This window comes from Mollisia scopiformis (genome assembly GCF_001500285.1).
Source record: "Mollisia scopiformis unplaced genomic scaffold LY89scaffold_24, whole genome shotgun sequence".
Lineage (NCBI taxonomy): Eukaryota > Fungi > Ascomycota > Leotiomycetes > Helotiales > Mollisiaceae > Mollisia > Mollisia scopiformis.
The window spans coordinates 845,417-864,855 of NW_017263604.1; the positions used below are offsets into that span (position 1 = coordinate 845,417).

Sequence of the window (19,439 nt, forward strand, 5' to 3'; positions counted from 1 at the left end):
CATGATAGTTTATCGCTGCCAGTATGTGGTTTCAAAAGGCAGTGCCATCTGAGAGAAGACAGGAGAAGCTTAGGCTAACGAAGCATGATAATATTCAGAGCTAACTATTCCCAAATATAACTGATCCAACGCCCCAACTCTCCCATCCAGACTCAAAAGTCGTCATTATACTCATCCCCCGCCACGCTACCAATTTCCTCATTATCAGCATCAAAATCATCAGGCTCTCCCAAGTCAACATTTTGATCTTGCTCTTGATCGGACTCCACTTCAGGCTCTACCTGTGGCGCAGGGTCTTCATCCTCAGGTTGGACTTCAACTTCCGGCTGTTGGGCCTCCGTATCCTCTTGATCATCAGCAGTGTTATCCAAATCTTGAGCATCATCTCCTTCCTCTTGTCCGCTTTCTTGTCCGCTCTCTTCAACGACTGCTTGATCCATCCATGGTTCCCAATCTTCTGTTGGTTCCTCAACTCCGTCTTGGGATTGCACCTCGCCGTCTCCATTGCCAATCTCGACATCTGCTTCATTATCCTGGGTCTCCATTCCGTCGTCTTGAGTCTCGATTCCATCATCTAGCGTCTCTCCACCATCTCCACCATCATCAATTCCCTCCATTACGTCCCCGTTTTCAGACCCATCAACGACATGTTCATCCATCCAAGGCTCCCACTCCCCAATCTCGCCATCTTGATCCTGCTTAATTCCATCCGTCTCTCCCGCAAACTCATCACCACCCTCTCCCACATCACCATCATCTTCCACGTGACTCTGCCCATCAACCATATACTCATCCATCCAAGGCTCATACTCGCCCGGCTCGTCACCATCTCCATCAACCCCATCCATCCCATCGTAAAGCATCGAGCCACCAACTCCAACCGCTGCTCCACCACCCGCTGCGTAAAGTGCGTCTGAGGAATCGATGCCGCCATCTTGCTGATTAGAGCTGTCATTCACATCCCGACTCGTCTCACCAGCATTCGCATGTGAATGAGCTGGAGCAGGGGCAGGTGCAACTGCTTTCGTTCCTGTACTCGGAGCCGGAGCTTTGGGAGCAGGAGGAGAAGGCTTCGAGACAGAAGTTTGGGCCTTGGAAACAGGAGCAGAAGCTTTCGAAACCGGAGCAGGAGCCTGGACCCTCGAAACGAGGTTCTCCGTAGCAGCAGTAGCGCTAGCGACACCTACGCCGCTGGTGAGGGCTAGGGCTGCATGGCCTAGAGTTCCGGGCTGGGGTTGTGTAATCGACCTTGAGGCTGCAACTGGAGCTGGAGCGGCTTTTGATTGTGTGCTTGATGGGACTGGTGCCTTTGAAGCAACTATTTGAGCTTTGGAGGCTGTGCTTGGTTGAGGTGCTGGTTTTGAGGAGGCAACTGGGGCCTTGGGTTGGATAGTCGAAGAAGTGTTGTTCTGAACTACTTTCACGCTGGAAGCTGAGGTTACAGTGCTCGTTGGAGCAATTGGAGTCTTTGCCTGTGGTGCTGGAGTAGTGGAGCTTTGCACTACTTTGACAGATGAAGTTGTTGCGTTTGTCGGGGCAGCAGTGGGTTGCGGTTGAGAACTTGTTGTGGTTGCGCTTTGCACGATGGTCACTTTTTGACCAGGTGCGGGAGACGCAGCTTTTGTTTGGGTTGCAGGTTGGGTCTGTGGAGCGCTGCCTTGTGCAGAGGTCTGGAGAACCACGACTTGGGGTTGGGATGCCTGTCCAGGAGCTACTCCAGTTGACGGAGCGGTTGGCTGGCTTGAAGGAGTGGTGGTGTCCTTGGGCGCAGTGGTGCTTCCAACGACAATGATCTTAGAATCGCTGCTTGTCGTTGGAGCTTGGCTTGGCGTTGGAGCCTTTGAATCTGGAGCGGTTCCCGCGACCGCAGAAGCCAAAGACACAAGTATTTGCTGACCAGCTGTAGGAGCAGCCTGTGGAGCTCCTGCCTGTGGGCTCGCTGTGGCCGGAGCTTGAGGCCCAGCAGCTTTCGCAGTACTCGCAGCAGGAGTGGTTGGCTTCGAAGCTTGAGCAGCAGATTGCTTGTTCAACGCAGCAAGAGCAGCTGTATCGCCTGTTGCGATTGCTTCTACTTTGAGAAGTGTATTCCCGAGTTTGTCAACGTTTGAAAGAGCTTTTTCGACATCCATTGCCATGATACTTTTTCCGAGTTTGCTGAAGAACTTTCCTTTCTTCGCCGCTGGTGGAGTTGGCTGTGCAGGTGTCTGTTGGGCGGGTGGAACTGTTGCTGCTGGTGCCTTTGAGGTTGGAGCATCCTTTGCTGCATCTTTGACAACTGGCTTTGGTGTCTCGGGTGTCTTGATCGCCGGCGCTTGTTTGGCAGGAGTTGGTTGAGATGCAGCAGTTGGCTTCGACTCGTCCTTCTTGTCTTTGGAAGCATCTGCTGGTTTTGCAGTGTCTGGGATTGGCTTCTGGGTTTCACCCGGCTTTTGGGTGGATGCTGATGCTGGAGAGGTTTGTGTTGGCTGGACTGCCGGATCGGAAGGCTTTGATGCTGCTGGAGAAAGATCGGTCTTCTTGGTCTCGCCCACCTTTTTGATCTCGGCAGTCTTCTCTTTCTCGGCTGCTGGAGTTGAAGCCGCGGTTGGAGCTTGCTTCGGTGTCGTAGAAGCTCCTGCTGGTGGTGCTATTGGTCTCCAAATCTCCTTGATGGTTCCATCTGGCATCTTAAATTTTTTCAGTTGGAACCCAGGTCTTGATTTGGTGGCATCGCTCTTCTTTACTGGTGCCTGTGTAGATGCAGGTACAGGTGTAGTGGGCTGAGGTGGGGCAATCTCGGTGACAGTCACTGCAGACGTCTTGTCTTTGGTGAGATCTACCTCTGCAGGTACAGATGAAAGAACGACGCTTGCCATGATGGGCAATGGGAAGAACTCTAGAGGAAAGAAGGTTCACAGGACTTGGTGACTTCGTGCAGCAGGAGGGATTTCATCCTATATGTCTTTATTGTTATCATGCTTCGGATTCGCCGTCTGCCTTCGAGAGTCAGCACTATCCCATGGACCTGCGTCCCAGCTGTCTCGACCTGTCCATGCGGGGTATCTGTGCCGTCCGTTGTCGCATCTTGGGTTGTTTATTGAAAACCATGCTGGCGGGTCGAGTTAGGGAGTGGCGACGAAGATCTATGGTTCGAGGACTCAGCTGGATGCATAAACTAATACTAGTGTGTTATTATGCACCCATGTTGCGCATCAATCACCACGGAGCAGATTTGCATTCGCTATCAGAGTTTGGATAACCTCTTTTTTTGTTCAGCCACCAGTTTGATATGTGGCAGCACCCAAGTATCGACGATCATCACCCGATTTGATGGGAGCCGAGTCTGGACCCAAGCTGAAGGTAGCGAGAAAGAGCTACCGGAGCTGAATACAGCTTAGCCTCGTCTCTATCTGGACGGACTCTTCCACTATTGCTTCCACCGGTCGATTAAGCGACGACCCCTTTCTCTCGAGAGCCTATCAAACAGCCTCCGGTCGGTAACTACTTACTCCTTTGGAGATAGTGTGAGTTTTATGCTCCTTTTCCAGAAGATCACCGTCAATGCGCCGCGCTATCTCAGCCAGCCCCAGATTCTTCTGGATTCAAGTCTCATTCCACCGGACGTTTCGTCCATACCTAGGTATGGAATTCTCGATAAGAGATCGGATTACCGAGCCAAGAAAGCTTGTCCACGGGTTTTTAGTCTCCTGGGGCTGAACAATCGACTTGGCTGGGCTTGACTAGCGAGTGTGATGAGATTGTGACTGGACCAGTCTGGCGCTTACAATCCTGACTTTCCGCAATTCTCCCCCTCAACATCGACCCTTTTCCTAAATCTGTGTTATCGGGGTCTTGATTAGTGCGTGATTAGCCTCACAACAACGCCCAGCCAGCCATGGCGCTCGCCTCTCCCGAGTGGGGCCTGTGTCGAAGCTTCATTGAGAATTGTTGTCTCGGCCCAGCTGAGGGCAAAGAGGAGCAAAGGAAAGAAATATACTAGTGGACCCCGTCTTCCGTCCTCTTATTAAATTGTACTGCTCTTGGATTCTGCCCCAATACTTGTGTTGGATCACATTTTCTTTTCGACCTCAGAGTTGAGCCCAGCAGCCATTCCCACCAACATGGAGGCCCCTCTTGTGTCAGAGAAGACACAGTCTGAGGTTGTTGCCAAAGCTCCAACCTCAAACGCTACTGCTCAACAGTTCAAAATAGTCAAAGTTCGCAAGCCTGACGGTACCATTGTGAAAGTCAAAAGACCCATCACAGCAGAAGGTAATAGAGCCGCCATCACATATCCCTACTATGCTAATACATATTCAGAAGCGGCGAAATTGACAGCTGCTCCAGCAAAGCCAGAACCCTCAAGTGCGGAGCTTCCAAAACCCACTCAAAATGTCGAGACACCTGATAGCACCCCTAAGTCTACCTCAGCTACTAGCAAGACACCGACACCTGAAACCAAGAAAGCAGACGAGGGCGAGAAATCCAGCAGCGAAGGCGTCGAGAAAATGAGTGCTCCCCAGAAGGCACCAGATTCAGAGAAAGTCAGCACAACACCTAGCCAGGACCCAGCCGAGTCAAAAGCTCCTGTCCCCGCTCCTGCCGGCCAATCCCCGTTGAGCAAGACTGATCGCACTTTAAACACAGTCGCTCATGGAGCTCGACTTTACAAAGGGCTCCACAGACTCCATAGGGGCTCTTCCCGCTTAGTCAGTGTCTTGGCCCCGCAGTGGGATATCGATGACTGGCAAGAGGGCGACGAAGATTTCTCTGATGACGATGACGATGACAACGATGAGGACGAGGAGAAGTACGAGTCGGATGACGAACAGGATACAAAACATGAAGCGGCAAGCTCAGAGCTGAGCTCCGCTACAAAGGGTCTGGCTCATAGCACGGCTTCAAATATCCCAACCATGAACACGCCCAGGTCACAGATAGAGATTTCCGAGAAAAAGAGTGAACCTGCAGCTGCATTACCACAACCCAAGAAAACCGCTGTGGTCAATGAAAAAGAGGTATCAGGGAGTGACCTTGATAATGGTTCTCTCGAAAAGTCTGGTCCAGAGGGAGGAAAGAATCTCCAAAAGAAATACAAGGATTGGAGTCGATACATTATCTGGGCTATAATGATTCTTTTCCCATTGTTGTTCATGAGTAAGCAACATCCTCCGACATGCATCCTCAAACTGACAATCTTGCAGTTATCGGAATCTTGGTCGCCGTTAGAGACGGGCAGCCAGTCGGCGACTCTTTAGGTGATGGCACTAATCAAGCACTGAGTGTTGCCATCTCTGTCTGGCCTATCATCTTTGCTGCTATCGTGGCTCAATCACTAAGAGCATATGCCACTTATCGCGTAGAGAGGGGTGTTCGATTGATGGTGAGTTCATTCCAGCCAATAAGGTTCGGTCGCTAACTTGACTTCGCAGACTCTTGAACAATTGGTCAACAGCAATTCAGTCGCTAGCTCTATCAAGCAGCCGTTCCTTCTCCGTCGCTTCAATTGGATCACAGTCGCTCTCCTCGTACTATGGGGCTTGTCTCCCCTGGCGACTCAAGCGATGCAGAGAATATCGAAAACAAAGTCCGATGACTACATTACCCCAAGTTGGCTGAGATACGTCGATACTGCCAAGAATAACTCCAATTACCTCTCCGCACCTTCAGATGAGTTTAGTAACGTCGAAGCCGATTTCAATCGACTGTATTCTGCAGCATTCCTGCCGACGTATGTTACACTCGGATCAGATCCATACAACAATGCTCTGATCCCATTGCTCGATGACCCCTCCAACAAAACTCACTGGCAAGATGTCGACCCTACAGCAGGCTATTATTACTTAGACTATGCATCAGCATATGGCGTTCCTGTTGCCGTCATGAATAGCTCTTTTTCAGACGATTACTTTAGTGACACCGCAACATTCAACGTCACTATTTCTACGGGATACCTGGCTTTTACCTGCCCTCCTTTGCGAATTGTCGATCTTGATTTCATCGACAATAGCACGCTTACTACTGGGTATGCTGAAGAAGCAACGCTATATCTTGACTTAACTCCAATGAGCGGCCACACGAACGGTAGCCTTGCACTTGCTTCAATGATCACACGAAACACCACTGCAGCTCACCCCTTCGATCTCGATACCGGCGTCGATGGATTCAACTACACATTCGCCTACACCAACTGCACATTCTCTCAGGTCTTCGTCGACGCCAACGTCTCCTGCCAATCCGGATCCTGCTACACCTACGCCATCCGCCCAACAAACCTCACAAACACAACCCTCACCCCCGGCTTCCTCGACTCTGGCTCCGCGAATTGGGTAACCGGTATCCTCGGCAGTTCAGGCTACACCAACGACTCCGTCCCCACCGCCACAGACACAGAACGCTATCTAATAAGCAACGGCCGGCTCTCCGACTCGCTGCCTAGAATGAACCTCACGACCGTCGACCTAGATGATTTTACCTACAACCTCGCGTTCCTCATGAACACATTCTGGTCCATCGGCTTCGCGCCCAAGAACCTGACAAACGTATTCTACAACTCGACCTCCGAGCCCTTCAACAAGGATCTCGGGTCCTCGCCCCTTGTCTCCTGGGCTGCTGGCTCCAAGATCGATTCCTACGAGATCTATGTCACGAAATGGGGTTGGTTGGCTGCTCTCATGATTTGCTCTGTGTTTTTGCTGCTGGCGGGCATCTTTAGCATTTGGTGGGATGCAAGGACGGTTAGTCCGGATGTGTTGGGCTTTGCTAGTAGCGTGGTGAGGAAGAGTAAGTATGTACAGTTACCGCCTGTGGCGAGCGCAGCCAGTGGTGCGGAGAGAGCGAGGGCGTTGGGTGATGTTAGGGTTATGATGCAGGATGTGAAGCCGAGCGCCACGGTGGGGAGGATTGCTTTGGGGACGGCGCATCCTAATGCGCAGAGGTTGCAGCCGGGGAGAACGTACCGTTAGATTATTATGTATGCTTGTATATAGTTTACAATATGATTTCTTCGTTTTTGATCTGTTCAATGTTGTGTCCTCTCCAGACTTCCGTCATCGTCGCCGGGGCTTAGTTCACTATCTTCAGCTGGAATACCTTGATCTCTATATCACCGATATCGATATACTTATTCTATATTCACAGTAAGTAGTATCTTAATGTCAAACAATACAACTGGTAAAATCATGCATTGAAGCAGAAGCTCTATATTGCTATCATTCGAACAAGGGGATATCAAAAACAGCAAAATTTAATGAGACTGTGAAGAACTTCCAACATGACTTTCCTCTACACCTGGAACACGACCCTCCTCCACGCCTGGTACATGCTCCGAAGTCGTCGGTCCCTCCGGCTCAACATGTCCTGGCCGCGCAAAAATAGCACCAAAGAAAGAAACAATACTAGTCGCACGAAGCGTCATACAATAAAACAACGTCATCCCCGTAACAAGAAGCTCCTCCCTCAGCGCTTCGCTCATAGCCGCCTTCGGTCCCAGAAACTCAATCTTCCCAATCTTCTTCAGATCCCATAAATTAGCTGCAAACTTCGCCACGGGGTTCTGCTGCGGGTCCAGACAGATGAAATCCCAGGTCTTGAAATCGCTGTCGCTGGTCCAGGTCATGGTCACTGGAGTCTCGGTGTCGGAGTACGTGAGTGAATGATGTTCGTACGCCGTCTTCCAGCGCTTTAGGGCTTTGATTTGGATATGTCGGCCGCGAAAGTCACAGTCCGCGTTGATGGATACCGGGTGCAGGGTTCCGGTGCCGAAAGTCGTTTTGTCTTGAGCGTTGGTGAAGATGAGGTTTGGCTTGAAGCTTTTGTAGTCTACGATGTAGAGGGGTTTGGATTTTGGGTCGTCTCCTTCGGTGATGAGTGTTTTGAACTTTTTCCAGGAGAAGTGGACATGTAATGTTCGTCCCTCGGCTGATTTTTGGTTTTGTTGCTGGCTTGGGGAGCTCAGCTCAATATTGTCTTGATTCGCCATGATGATATTGCAGTTATTGCCATTAAATAGATGGAAATCTGGTCTTCTTATATATCATGAGGAAGAGGTCGCGATACTGCAGCCAAGGGCCTTTAGCGAGGCTATGTTCATGATCGGCGCCTCCTGTGCCGCATTTCTGACCCGCCTTCAGGATTCTCAGCCCTGCGAGGCATTTAACGTTCCTTGGTTGATGATGTAAAGTCTTCTTAGCGCTTGATCTCTTTTGCTGTCGTTTGTACGCGTATCTGCACTTCTCTTTCAGAATGACGTCCTATGAGTGGGATTGGTCCACAACATACCTCAATTAGAATATTGTCAAGAATACATTACCTGAAGAATACGACGGAGAATAGATCACCCGATTGCATGGAGTACAATTCTAGAAGCCTGATCTGAAACTATTTAATTCCCAGCGATGCCTCCTTTGCCGCCGCAGCTGTTTTCATTCCCAACGGTCTCTCACATGACCCGCTGGAAATACGCGTATCAGGCAGCTTTCACTCTTGAGGTCAAACACTAAGTAGCAGACACCAAGCGCAGGTTGAAAGAAACTTGACGGTAAACCTGGAATGAATTTATCCATCTTATGCAGCAGAGAATTGGGACATTTCCAGAAGAGAGTTACACGCCACGTGACCTTACAGCTTCGTCTCCTGCACTCCGTTTCCTGCCTCACCATTAGCCTCGACCTGTTTACTGACCCATCTATTTCTATAAGTCTAGAAAATCAATTCAAGGAGCCTAGGTCCAGTCACTTAACTCTTGTGTCCAATCATCCATAACTCCCTAAAACTACCCTCTTCCTTCTCTGCCAATTCACGAGGCTTTCCACTTTCAACAACGCTTCCCTTATCCATAACCAGTACAATGTCAAAACTCATGACCAGTTCCAATCGATGGCTAACCATAACGATAGTATAGTTTTGGAATTCCTCCATGATAATTCTCTGCATCAATCGATCCGTCTCTTGATCAACACTAGAGCTAACTTCGTCTAAAAGTAGAATTCCACCTCCTTCTGTTGTTGAAACTTTTTCCTTAGACCCTACTGCTACACCAAACTCAGCCTCGTGTTCGCGAGACCTGATTCTTCTTCTGAGAATTGCTCGTGCGAGACTGAACAGCTGCTTCTGGCCTTGGGACAGAGAGCCGGGTGACATTCCGGATTTCAGACCTCCACGTTGATCTATTAGTGGCCAGAGACCTACCAGTTCGAGGACACCTCTACATTCATCTTCGTTGGATGAGTCGAATGGATCGAGGTTTGACATGAATGATGAGCCGTCGGGGAGAAATACAGCGTCTTGAGGGACGGCGATGATGCGTTCCCGGAGGGTGGAGCGGTCGATCTTGTGAAGAGGTATGTCGTCAATTATTATGTTCTCAGAACAGCCCTGAAGCGGATCAAGAAGGCGGAGTAGAAGAAGAATCGTTGATGATTTTCCACTTGATTGCTTGTTAGCTGATAGTGACAGTGGAGAAAACAAAGATGCTTACCTTCCACTTCGCCCGCAAATCGCGACTTTCTCTCCTGGTTTTATGGTAATGTTGAGGTCCTTTAAAGCAAGATTTGATGAGCTGACACTGTTGCTGTCACCAGCCGACGTTGAAGGATCCTCGAGTGCTTTGGCATCACTGTATTCGATTGTCAGAAATTATATTATCGGTGCAAAATGAATGCGTGCGAGACTCACCTGTATGAAGCCGACACTCCACGTATCTCGATTCCACCCTTCAATGGCCACTCTCTAGGAGGTACGACGTCCTCGCCCTCCAAACTTTCCGACTTGACTTTCCGACTGAAGTTCTTCAATCGACTAACGGCTCCTATCGACGTCTCAATCTGCGTGTACCATCGAATAATATAGGCAAGAATATCCCCAAACGTCATGAGCGTGACCAAACTAGCACCTGTAAGGCCTGTGCTTGATCGCAATTGTGTGGCTAGTGTGACGATCGCGACAGCTAAGACTGCAACGACTACCTGAAGCGCAAAGCCTAGCCATCGCTGGACCATGGCAAGCAGATATGTGGGTCTTTGGGAGTTGTCTAGAAGACGGTTGTTTAGGTCGATGCCTTCTTGAACCCATCCAAACGCACGAAAAGTAGCTACGCCCCTGATGGTGTCTAGAAAGTGTGTGCTTTTAAAATTAGTTGCTACTCATTAATCAAGTTCAGACACTTACTAAAGAGGGCTTTTTGCTTCGAGATCCAATAGTCGTAGTTGTCGGGACGTGCGAAGGTAGAACTTCTGAATCACATATAATATGACGAAAATGAAAGGATAGCTGATGGCAAGATATGGAGAAGATGAAGCGATGACTGCAGCCATTCCCAAAGCGTTGGCAACATCGCAAGCGAGATTTGTAATTGCGATAGGTAGCTCGTTATCGATCAGTGTCATATCCTGTGAAAAGAGGTTGGTGATTAGCCCCGTGTCAGTGGTGGTGAAGAACCGAAGAGGAGCACTGATCACGGTCTTCAGAGCCGCTTTGTGGAGTTTCGATCCAGAGACTTCGATCATAGTCTTGAAACAAATGAGGAAGCTGAAGAACATCGATCCAAGGTACGACAATTGAAAGACAGCATATAGTCCAATATAGAAGGAGTTCGAATGGGCTGGTGTGGTGGAGGTAACATCTTCCGACCAGAATTGAAGCCAGACGTTTCCCCAGTTGTAGAAGAATCCCCATCCTAGGCCAAACATTATGAATGCTGTGATAGATGTCTTACCAAGGCTAGATAGGTAATATCGATATACCGTCGAGTCTCCGAGCATTCTATCTTTCTTATCGAGGTAGGAAAATGGGACAAGTTCAGCGACAGGGTCTTCGTCAACACCCGATATGTGCCGATTCGTGATGTTCACGGCGAGATTGTTTTCAAGTGAGTGCGTCGTCTTTGCTTTGACATCAAGACTATGCACGTAGTTTTCGTTTGCCATCAAGGTCTCGAAAGAGCCCTGCTCGACAATAGTGCCATACTCGCCAAGAGCCACAATATGGTCTGCCGATGGCAAGTGGTGTACGCTATGGGTACTCAATACAATTGTTGCATTGCGACGCCTCAGAATCCCGTTGGTGCCAAAGACTCGAGCAAACACTTGGTCTTCTGTATCCGCATCTAGACCACTCAGAATGTCGTCGAATATGAAGAAGTCGCTGTCCAAATATAGAGCTCTTGCCAGAGAGACCCTTTGCTTCTGCCCTCCACTCAGAGTGATTCCGCTACTGCCGACTTTCGTCCTGTCGCCATCTGGTAGGATAGATAAATCTTGTCCTAACATCGTAGCTTCAATGACCTCGTTATAACGTATTTTGTTGAATGTTGAGAATCCGATGATATTCTGCTTGATAGTGGAGTTTGACAAATATGGTGTTTGGTCACAGTACCCGATCCTTTGAACGGCTCCGTCAGATCCCATAGTAATTCGACCTTGCGATACAGGTATCTCGCCTAAAAGAACTTTGCATAATGTCGATTTGCCAGATGCAACTGGACCGACAAACATCGTAAGTTTGGCTGATGGGATATCGATGTTGATATTTCGGAGCGCCGGCTTTTCTGCTCCCCATCCGAAGTTCCCATCGGAAATTTGGACCATCGATCCACCCTTTTCTTTTTCGTTTTGATGATCAGAGCTTCCAGTGTCGGAGAGTGTGGTCTGACTAACATCAGAAAGACGATAGTCAGATCGGGAATCTTCCGTCAGGAAATCTTGAATTCTGTCCAAACAGGCGAACGCAGCCAATAGGTTTGGCGTATTCTGAAAGAGGTATGTCAAAGGATCTGCCAATAGAAGCAGAAACGACACCGATGTGAAGATCGTAGAGACATCAAGAGTCCTCGAAGTGACCGCAAATGTCAAAACAGGGCATAACGCCAATGGTGCATACCCAAAAGCTATGACGATAATGTAAACTGTTCGAAACTTAGATGAACTTCCCAACTCATCAACTCTCATTGCCTGGATCAGGCGTTCGACCGGAGCCGCAAGACCGGAGATCTTCAGGTGCTTCATATTGGAGATCACGTTTGCCGTCAATCCAACTCGCTTTTGAATCTTGGCCATCCATACCTTCTGCCTTCGACCAGTAAATCTGTTGACGAATGCAGCGCATGTGATGCAGACGAGGACAACAATGAGAGGTGCCACAAATGCTGCTCCGAGTTGGCGATCGAGTAACCAGCTCGCGAGTGCGACCTCGATCGTGTTTGCCCAGAATTCGTGTAAATTCATGAAACCAAGTCTGATTCGCTCCACGTCGGTACTCATCAACGTGAGAGCAGCAGCGTCTCCAGCAGCGGATAGTTTGACTTCCGTCGTCTTGCGATATACAGCTCCGGCGAGGGAGGCCCTTGACATGCATAATGTCCGCTCGTGAAAGTACCAGTAGATAGCTGTAGAGATAGCTATACCTGAATAGATCAAAACTGCAGCGCCAATCAAGCCATATCCATAGTTTCTCGATGATCCCTCTTTGGGTTCCTGGAGGTAGTCTAGAAGAGTGTTGATGAGGAATGGTTGGCAGAATTTGAATCCTGTAAGAGCGAGTCTGGCAGGTATTGGAAGAAGCAGCGAGGGAGCAAGTGTCTTTGCCAAAGCTTTGAGTAGAACAAAACTCTTGCGCTTGGACTTGGAGGCGCCAAGATGGTGCATCAACTTCATCTGCAGAGCCTCTGTCGTCATTCGTTGGTCCAGGGGATATAGGTCTTTGATCGATAGTATTTTCGTGTAACCGCCGAAGAATGTACTGTTCAGCCAAGTATAGGCACTTAGACCGAATATGCCGATCGTCTCTTCAGGACTGTGCTTTTCATTATCCCACCGTATCCATTTTGACTTAGGATGAGACTCCGAGAGGATGATCACAGTCTTCAAAGCAACTGAGACTGTGAATATCTTGGAAAAAGTAAACGCTGCTGCGTTGGAGGACGCCAGCCACAATGTCCTCGTCTGGGTAATATCAAATAGCAACGTGAGCAGCAAATACAATTGCAATAGTATCGATGGCCGAACGGAACGCGAGTGTTCTGCCAAAGACACCGCAGTGATACAAAGAGAACTGACGAACGAGACTACTGTGGAGGATATGAATAGCGCTTGGGGCTTTTGTGGTCTAGAGCTAAGGACCAGTAGAGATAGTTGGAGTGCAGCATAGGTGATTGTGGCAGACTGTACTTGTGTCAACAAACTTTTCGGGGGACAGGAACGTTTAGCATACGAATTTAAAACCTTTAAATGCAAAAGCTTTGACAACGAGTGGCTGTCGGACGAGCATGAGAAGTCTAAGCAAGGCCAAAACGATGAAGATGGTAGATGGCACTAGAGACAAAAACAGTCTCTCGAATTCGAGAGTGAAGTCAAAATCATCTCGGCAACCATGAACGGTTGGCCCGAAAGTCGAGTCGTCCGGACATTCTCGAAACAACATTGAGGAAGCTAGCAAAATCGCTTTCGATTCAAGTTGTTGGACGAGACTGAGGCCGAGCCAGGGACAGTTTGGTCAGAGTACAGTGCTATGTCTCCCATCTAGATGGAAAGTCCTGTTTTCGGTCTCGCTCTGGCAGGGTGTACATTTCGAAAGGGAGGAGAAATTGGGTCCAGGACATGCTCACGGCAGCAGAAAGAGTTCGTTGCGCCGCATGCTCGAGACGCTGGTGCCACTGCAGACCGGTGGCATAAGTGAAGCAGGAGATTCGAGAGTATTCCTCTGTTTGCATCGAGGGAGAACCCCTCGCGAGCAGTAATTGTGCGTGCCTCATTGTCAGTGTTGAGATTTTGGATAAGAATCAGGCGCCATGGGTCCCATCGTAGGCCATCTGCGAATAAAGCTGCGGCGTCGACGACAAGTCTGCGCATAGTGGGGACAAACACCCTACAAGTGCCATTTAGCGCATCGCTATCTTCTGAACAGGAAGGTGATTCAGTGCCGGAAGCGCCGCGTGGAGACTAAGGAACCCCTGAAAGATCCTTTATGGCCCCTCCGAATGAAGTCTTGAGGAGTTAAATATTGTCCAACATTCCTCGGATCGTGCTACCACTAGGAACACAAGCTAATCGTGTCCCCCTGACCTCTGGGATTGGCCTTTACGCTGCCCACAGGCTTCCTACGGGAGTGTCACCGATTAATACGCCACTCGTGGTGACCTGCCACAACGCTAGAAAGTAAGCTAATTACTACATGCTAATAAATACCACAAAAACTTTTAGCGCTATGGCAAATTACTACGTGTGGCATATTAATCGGTAACACTCCCAAAGGTCAATGGGACACGATTAGGAACTGTGCCTCACGATTCTTGAGCGGAGCCAAGTCGTTAATCTTTCTAGTTAGAGATACCCAATTTCTGACAATATCCATGCCAACCGCGAGATCCGCAATAAAGGTTCCGCTTACTTGCCCCGCAATCATAATGGCAGGTGAAACATCGCCCTCTCACCAAGCACAAAGACTGAACAGAAAGATCGAGCTGATTTCTATCCAATATGATATGAAGATTAACACCAGCTCCTGTGCGAAAACCGCTCATCGGCAAGAAAATTGCTGGTCACTCAGAGAGCAAGAGTGGTCACGCCACGTCCATCTCTGAAATCTTGACTACGGACAGAGACAAAGCAAATATGAAGTGATTTCATGGCGGAACGGCCCGCTATTGTGCGTAAACAGTATATGGATAAGGAAATTCAGTTACTAGATCTGGAAGCCAACGTATTTTACATTCTTCCAGAGGCGTGGCGGGTGGCGCATGCTGATCCTTATTATCCTGGCATCGTTCATGCACAGTCATGCATGAAGACAATCTTGGCTTCGAGGAAAATTGTCAAATTCAACGGCGCTCCTCAACTTCGAGGTGAACTCGCCGCCTTCGCGCAGATATTTCGCCAAGTTTTTCGGTATCCGTCTGGTATGAGCATGTTGAATGGAGCCTTGTAAGATCGTCAGAATCCTCTACATGCAGGGCCGTTTTGTGGGTTTCCTCGTATAGGATCTGTCATAATGAGCTGCGTGAAGTATGATTGACGTTGGGACTCGTAACGTGAGTGCCGCGCCGCAGCTGCTGTGTAACAATACTTTCAGCGATTGGTTACTGCTGACTGCTGAGCCGAAAGCACCAATCCCTTTCGTATGCATGGTAAGATTGACTGGGTGGCCACACTCAAAGCAACATAAGCTTCAATTTGCCACGTTCCCGCGAGGTAGGTCTGTGTCAGGTATGGTCCGCTCGTATAATTTTGATATCAGGGAAATATCTCAGTCACGTGAATCGTACCCCTCTATACCCCGCTATTTCGGGTGAAACTTCAATATCGTGGCACAACTCATGATTCTGGATGAATGAAAGTCCCGTCACATATTCGTGTGCAGAAGTAACAGACATTAAGCTTATTTATAGTCAATTTCAAACATGGAGCTCTCAATAATACAGCGATCTTGCTATTGCAGTGAACAACTCTCGCTTATTTCAGGGGCACATATTTTGACATTCACTTCCCTGCTTTTTCGTCTTTCAAACAGTCAAGAACCTCGTAGACTGTCATATCTGGTATCTTCCAAGCATCGACCAAGGCCTTGAAGACTGTCTCAAGATCTCCCAGGAGCTTCATGACTTTCTCTCTCGAGATGTACCTCTCGTCAAAATAAATCGTCCACTCGATCTTTCCCTCATAAAGATCAACATTGATCCCAAAAGGATCATCACAACTTGCGTACGATGTCTTGAGCTCCATCTTCATCTTCTTACCAAGCGAGGAAAGCGGATTTGGGTTGATGTTCATATTCAGTGAATTTTCCAAGATATCCTTGAGATGAGGCATTGTTCTGAGTTCCAGCCACCCGAGGTGTTCGTACGGCATTATCTCACCCTGAGATTTTTGCGATTCTCGGAGGAGACTTGCCACTTTCTTGTCAGGATCAATGTGGATCCTCACTGGATGGAATAATGTCGTCGGTCCAATCAGATCTTGAATTCCATCGACTGGTAGGTTGCGGCCAGCACGATCTGAGTTGAGAATGACATCTTGGCAGTCCAAGTGATGAGCAAGCACGAGACAGCCTGTTACTTCGATCATTGTTGGTAGCGTGCATTCTGTACCCCAAGAAGTCGGTCTGCTGGTTGTAATTGTCTTTTCGGAGAGGTCGAAATTTGGATGAGGCTGTGAGATGGAGAGAAGAGGCTTCGTGTTTGCCCCAACAAGATACGACGTCCAGAATTCAGTAGCCGCTGCTTTGTCTGCCTCCGTAATGTATTTGATGAACTTATTCATCTTCGCCTGTGGATGGCTGAAGACACCAGTGAAATAGCCATGTTCTAATTCTTCGAACAGCATACTACGAGAGAATGCATCATATATTGTATGGTGAGCTGTCATCACAAAAAATCGACTGGCCGAGTTTGTATCATTGATTATGGCTAGCCTCAAAAGTCTGTCACCAAACGTCATGTATTGAGTCCGGTCCTGAAGTAAATACTGTTCGAGGTCTGTGGAGCGATTCCAGATGAAGGGATTGTGCTCTTTGATAACGATCTGGAGAATGGTCTTCGAAACGTATATAATTCGAGTGCGCAGGGTTTGATGGCGTTGAACGAGAATTTCCCAAGAGGAAATGAACTTGTCAACATCGACAGAAGGTGGCATAGCATACACTGCTTGTGATTGCCAATGCCAGGAACCATGGATGTCTTTCTGAGCCTCAGCATACCCTGTCACATAATGTTCTTGCATCACTGAACATGGATAGATATCCTCTATTCTTTCGAAATTGACGCCGCACTGCGACGCCGCTTGCGTGCGAATTTCCTTTACGTCAGATCTTCGTAGGAGGGAGAAGGGAGCAACTTCTTTGGTATCAACATTTTCTCTCAACAGTAATGCCATACTGCTCAGAGTTGGTGCCTGGAATACTTCTGCAACAGTCAAAATCAATCCCCGAGTTCGAGCCATAGACACTAATCGCATTGCCAAAATGCTGCCTCCCCCAAGCTGGAAGAAATTATCACCAATTCCAAAGTTGTCCGTCTCCAGCAGTACTTTCCAGAGGTCGTATAGTCGTTGCTCCATCTTGGTTGAAGGTGGCTCGGAACTTCTAGTCGCGACTACCTTGGGGGGGACAATCTGGGGGCTAGTAAATGTTGCGATGGCGGACATATCTTCCGCTGGAAGCCTTTGCACTTCCTTCAGTGTTGTCTCAGGTCCACTTGCAGAAACATTTTGCAGGATCCTCTCCAACTGGCGAAGCATAAGCTGGACTTGGCTCTCGGATAGGACCGCATGATCAAATGTCGCTCGAAAGACTATGCTTCCATCTAGAAGTTCACACTCCATGACAATAGCGAAGTCCATTACTGGAAACGAGTAACTTCGCCCAAGGAGTATTTTTCTTTCACTTTGAGGTTTGTTAGCTGATTGAACAACTAGCAAGCTGCGAAACTTGCAGGCATTGACCGCATCATCGCTCAAGCGCCTGATATTCTGAAGCCCGAACTGAGCAAATGGGAGGATATCGAGGTATTGTGTTTGCATCATCTGAAGAAAACTGGACACTGTTTGTTCTGGCGAAAATCGTGCTCTGAATGGAATGGTGGTCACAGTTGGACCTGGAATTGATTCGATACCTGGGAGTCGTGCTGTGCGGCCATTCAAAGTAACCCCAGTTATGATATCCGAGCTCTTAGAGTAGAGTCCTACCAGAATAAACCATGCTGCTTGTATCATCGTTGCTGGAGTCGCTGAACCTCGCTTGAATATTGAGATTCTATGCTCAAGCTCCGCATCTTCGTGCGAGCCAAGATGGTGAAGTATGCGATTCGATCTCTGAACTTTCGGCACATAACTTGGATCTGGCAGTGGTGGAAACATCAGATTTGTTGAACCAGAGAATTGCTGTTGCCAGAACTTCCGTGCAGCATCTGTATCTTGCTGTTTGATATGCTTGATGAAAGAGCCGAACTTCGGAATGGTCGATATATTGTTCGGGATTTCCAAGTATTCTTGTTCCACCAACGAAATGATGTCGGATTCTGACCAACCGTCAACTAGAGCGTGATGGATTGTCCATACTAGAAATTTATCATTGGTTTCATGATGTCTTACCACTGCCAATCGCGACATCCTCTCTCCTAGATCCACTCTGCGTGCCTTTTCTTCAGCCAGATACGTGATCAAATCCTCATCCATGACAACCCAATTGAGGGGCTCATCAACAACTACTTGGAGTAATTCCGAGTTGTAGTCAAAGAACCGAGTTCTCAAAAGTTGAGTATACTTCGCTACCACTTCCCATGCCCTTTTGAGCTTGCTGATGTCGACAGAACGTGGCATTTGGTACACGAATTGGAGAACATATGTTCCAGGATCTTTCATTGACAAGGCAATGAGACCTTCACTCATGGGCGAGCAAGGATATATGTCTTCAATGGCATGTGCATCAACACGACACCGCTTGCTTGCTTCTCTTAGAACTAATTGCACACTCCACGTTTCATCCAGTAGACTAAATGCAGGAACAGGAATAACGTCTTCGTCTCGGACGATCAACGCCTTCGTGACAGATGACATTTCATACAAAACAGGATATCTGAAGACTAGATCGAGGCTCAAATCCAAGCCGCTCGTCCTCGCAGCTGCAATCAGCTTTATAGCCGTAACAGAATCGCCGCCAAGAGAGAAGAAGTTGTCATCCCGCTCAATCGTTGAAGTAGAGACACGAAAAACGTCGGCCCAGAGCTTTATAAGCTTCGTCTCATGTTCCGTTATTGGATCATCCATCTTGCTGACACCGTTTGAGAGAGTTGGACTAGAGAATATCGATATCTGCTTCACCGATAGAGCTTCAACTATTCCTCGCAGTCGTTTCCGATCCTTCTTTCTCGATACCGTGAATGGGACGGACTTGAGTGGGATCCATATGGAAGGAACTGCGTAGCTGGGAAGTGCCAATTTCATTCGAGTCTCAATTCTCTCCACCAACTCCGAAAAATGTTCTTGCTCTGACTTTGAAGTCTGGAAGAATGAATCATCAACTCCCTCCCAGCTGAAGAATCCCAGCGGTCTTACAGTTCCGAGAGCTAGAAATGCGACCAATTGTTTGCTCGTCGATCCAGCGAAAGCTATTGCATCAACAACAATATTTCTGAGCGCAATATTCTCCAATCCATTCAAACAATTCTCCAGCGCCTTCTCTACTTCTTCGAGCTCGAGTCGCTGCCCGCGAATCTTGACCTGGTTGTCGACTCTACACACATAACAGACCGTCCCATCTTCCAGATATCTTGCCAAATCTCCAGTCCGATATAATCGAACTTTCTTCGCAGATTGCGAGGCAAGTGACATCCATGGTGGATTTCGAATAAATTGCGCGTCTGTCTTGACTTGGTCATTGAGATACCCTCTGCCGACTTGAGGACCTTCGATCAGTAACTCGCCAATGTCTCCCAACTCAGCAAGCCGATTGCAATCGTTTTGCCTCACAATCCA

General features: G+C 48.4%; 4 protein-coding genes across 4 annotated transcripts; 1 reads left to right on the forward strand and 3 right to left on the reverse strand.

Moving 5' to 3' along the window:
* Positions 1–3,910: 3,910 nt before the first annotated feature.
* LY89DRAFT_242512 (uncharacterized protein) lies at positions 3,911–6,959 on the forward strand. Its single transcript, XM_018206123.1, has 4 exons — positions 3,911–4,251; positions 4,300–5,136; positions 5,184–5,362; positions 5,412–6,959. Exons 1-4 carry the CDS (start codon positions 4,101–4,103, stop codon positions 6,942–6,944), a joined length of 2,700 nt encoding a protein of 899 aa, XP_018065683.1. The 5' UTR covers positions 3,911–4,100; the 3' UTR covers positions 6,945–6,959.
* A 190-nt stretch (positions 6,960–7,149) lies between these two features.
* Positions 7,150–8,364, reverse strand: LY89DRAFT_242550 (uncharacterized protein). The gene is made up of 2 exons (XM_018206126.1): positions 8,260–8,364; positions 7,150–8,205 (listed from the first exon to the last, which is right to left on the reverse strand). Exon 2 carries the CDS (start codon positions 7,958–7,960, stop codon positions 7,226–7,228), a length of 735 nt encoding a protein of 244 aa, XP_018065684.1. The 5' UTR covers positions 7,961–8,205; positions 8,260–8,364; the 3' UTR covers positions 7,150–7,225.
* A 351-nt stretch (positions 8,365–8,715) lies between these two features.
* Positions 8,716–13,395, reverse strand: LY89DRAFT_739528 (ABC transporter; the record flags this gene model as incomplete). Its single annotated transcript, XM_018220472.1, has 5 exons — positions 8,716–9,406; positions 9,458–9,595; positions 9,655–10,101; positions 10,147–13,136; positions 13,186–13,395. The coding sequence occupies 5 exons, from the start codon at positions 13,393–13,395 to the stop codon at positions 8,716–8,718; spliced, it is 4,476 nt and encodes a 1,491-aa protein (XP_018065685.1).
* Positions 13,396–17,084: 3,689 nt separating this feature from the next.
* On the reverse strand, positions 17,085–19,295 carry LY89DRAFT_595294 (CoA-dependent acyltransferase; the record flags this gene model as incomplete). The annotated part of the gene is made up of 1 exon (XM_018209852.1): positions 17,085–19,295. A coding segment is annotated over one exon (2,211 nt), but the record flags the coding sequence as incomplete, so codon positions are not given.
* Between the last annotated feature and the right edge of the window lie 144 nt (positions 19,296–19,439).

Bases quoted from the DNA above. Each gene is read 5' to 3' on its own strand.
- LY89DRAFT_242512 (XM_018206123.1), top strand. From the start codon at position 4,101: ATGGAGGCCCCTCTTGTGTCAGAGAAGACACAGTCTGAGGTTGTTGCC. The intron at 4,252-4,299 runs GTAATAGAGCCG...ATACATATTCAG, and splicing joins AAGACCCATCACAGCAGAAG to AAGCGGCGAAATTGACAGCT. The intron at 5,363-5,411 runs GTGAGTTCATTC...TTGACTTCGCAG, and splicing joins AGAGGGGTGTTCGATTGATG to ACTCTTGAACAATTGGTCAA.
- LY89DRAFT_242550 (XM_018206126.1), bottom strand. From the start codon at position 7,960: ATGGCGAATCAAGACAATATTGAGCTGAGCTCCCCAAGCCAGCAACAA.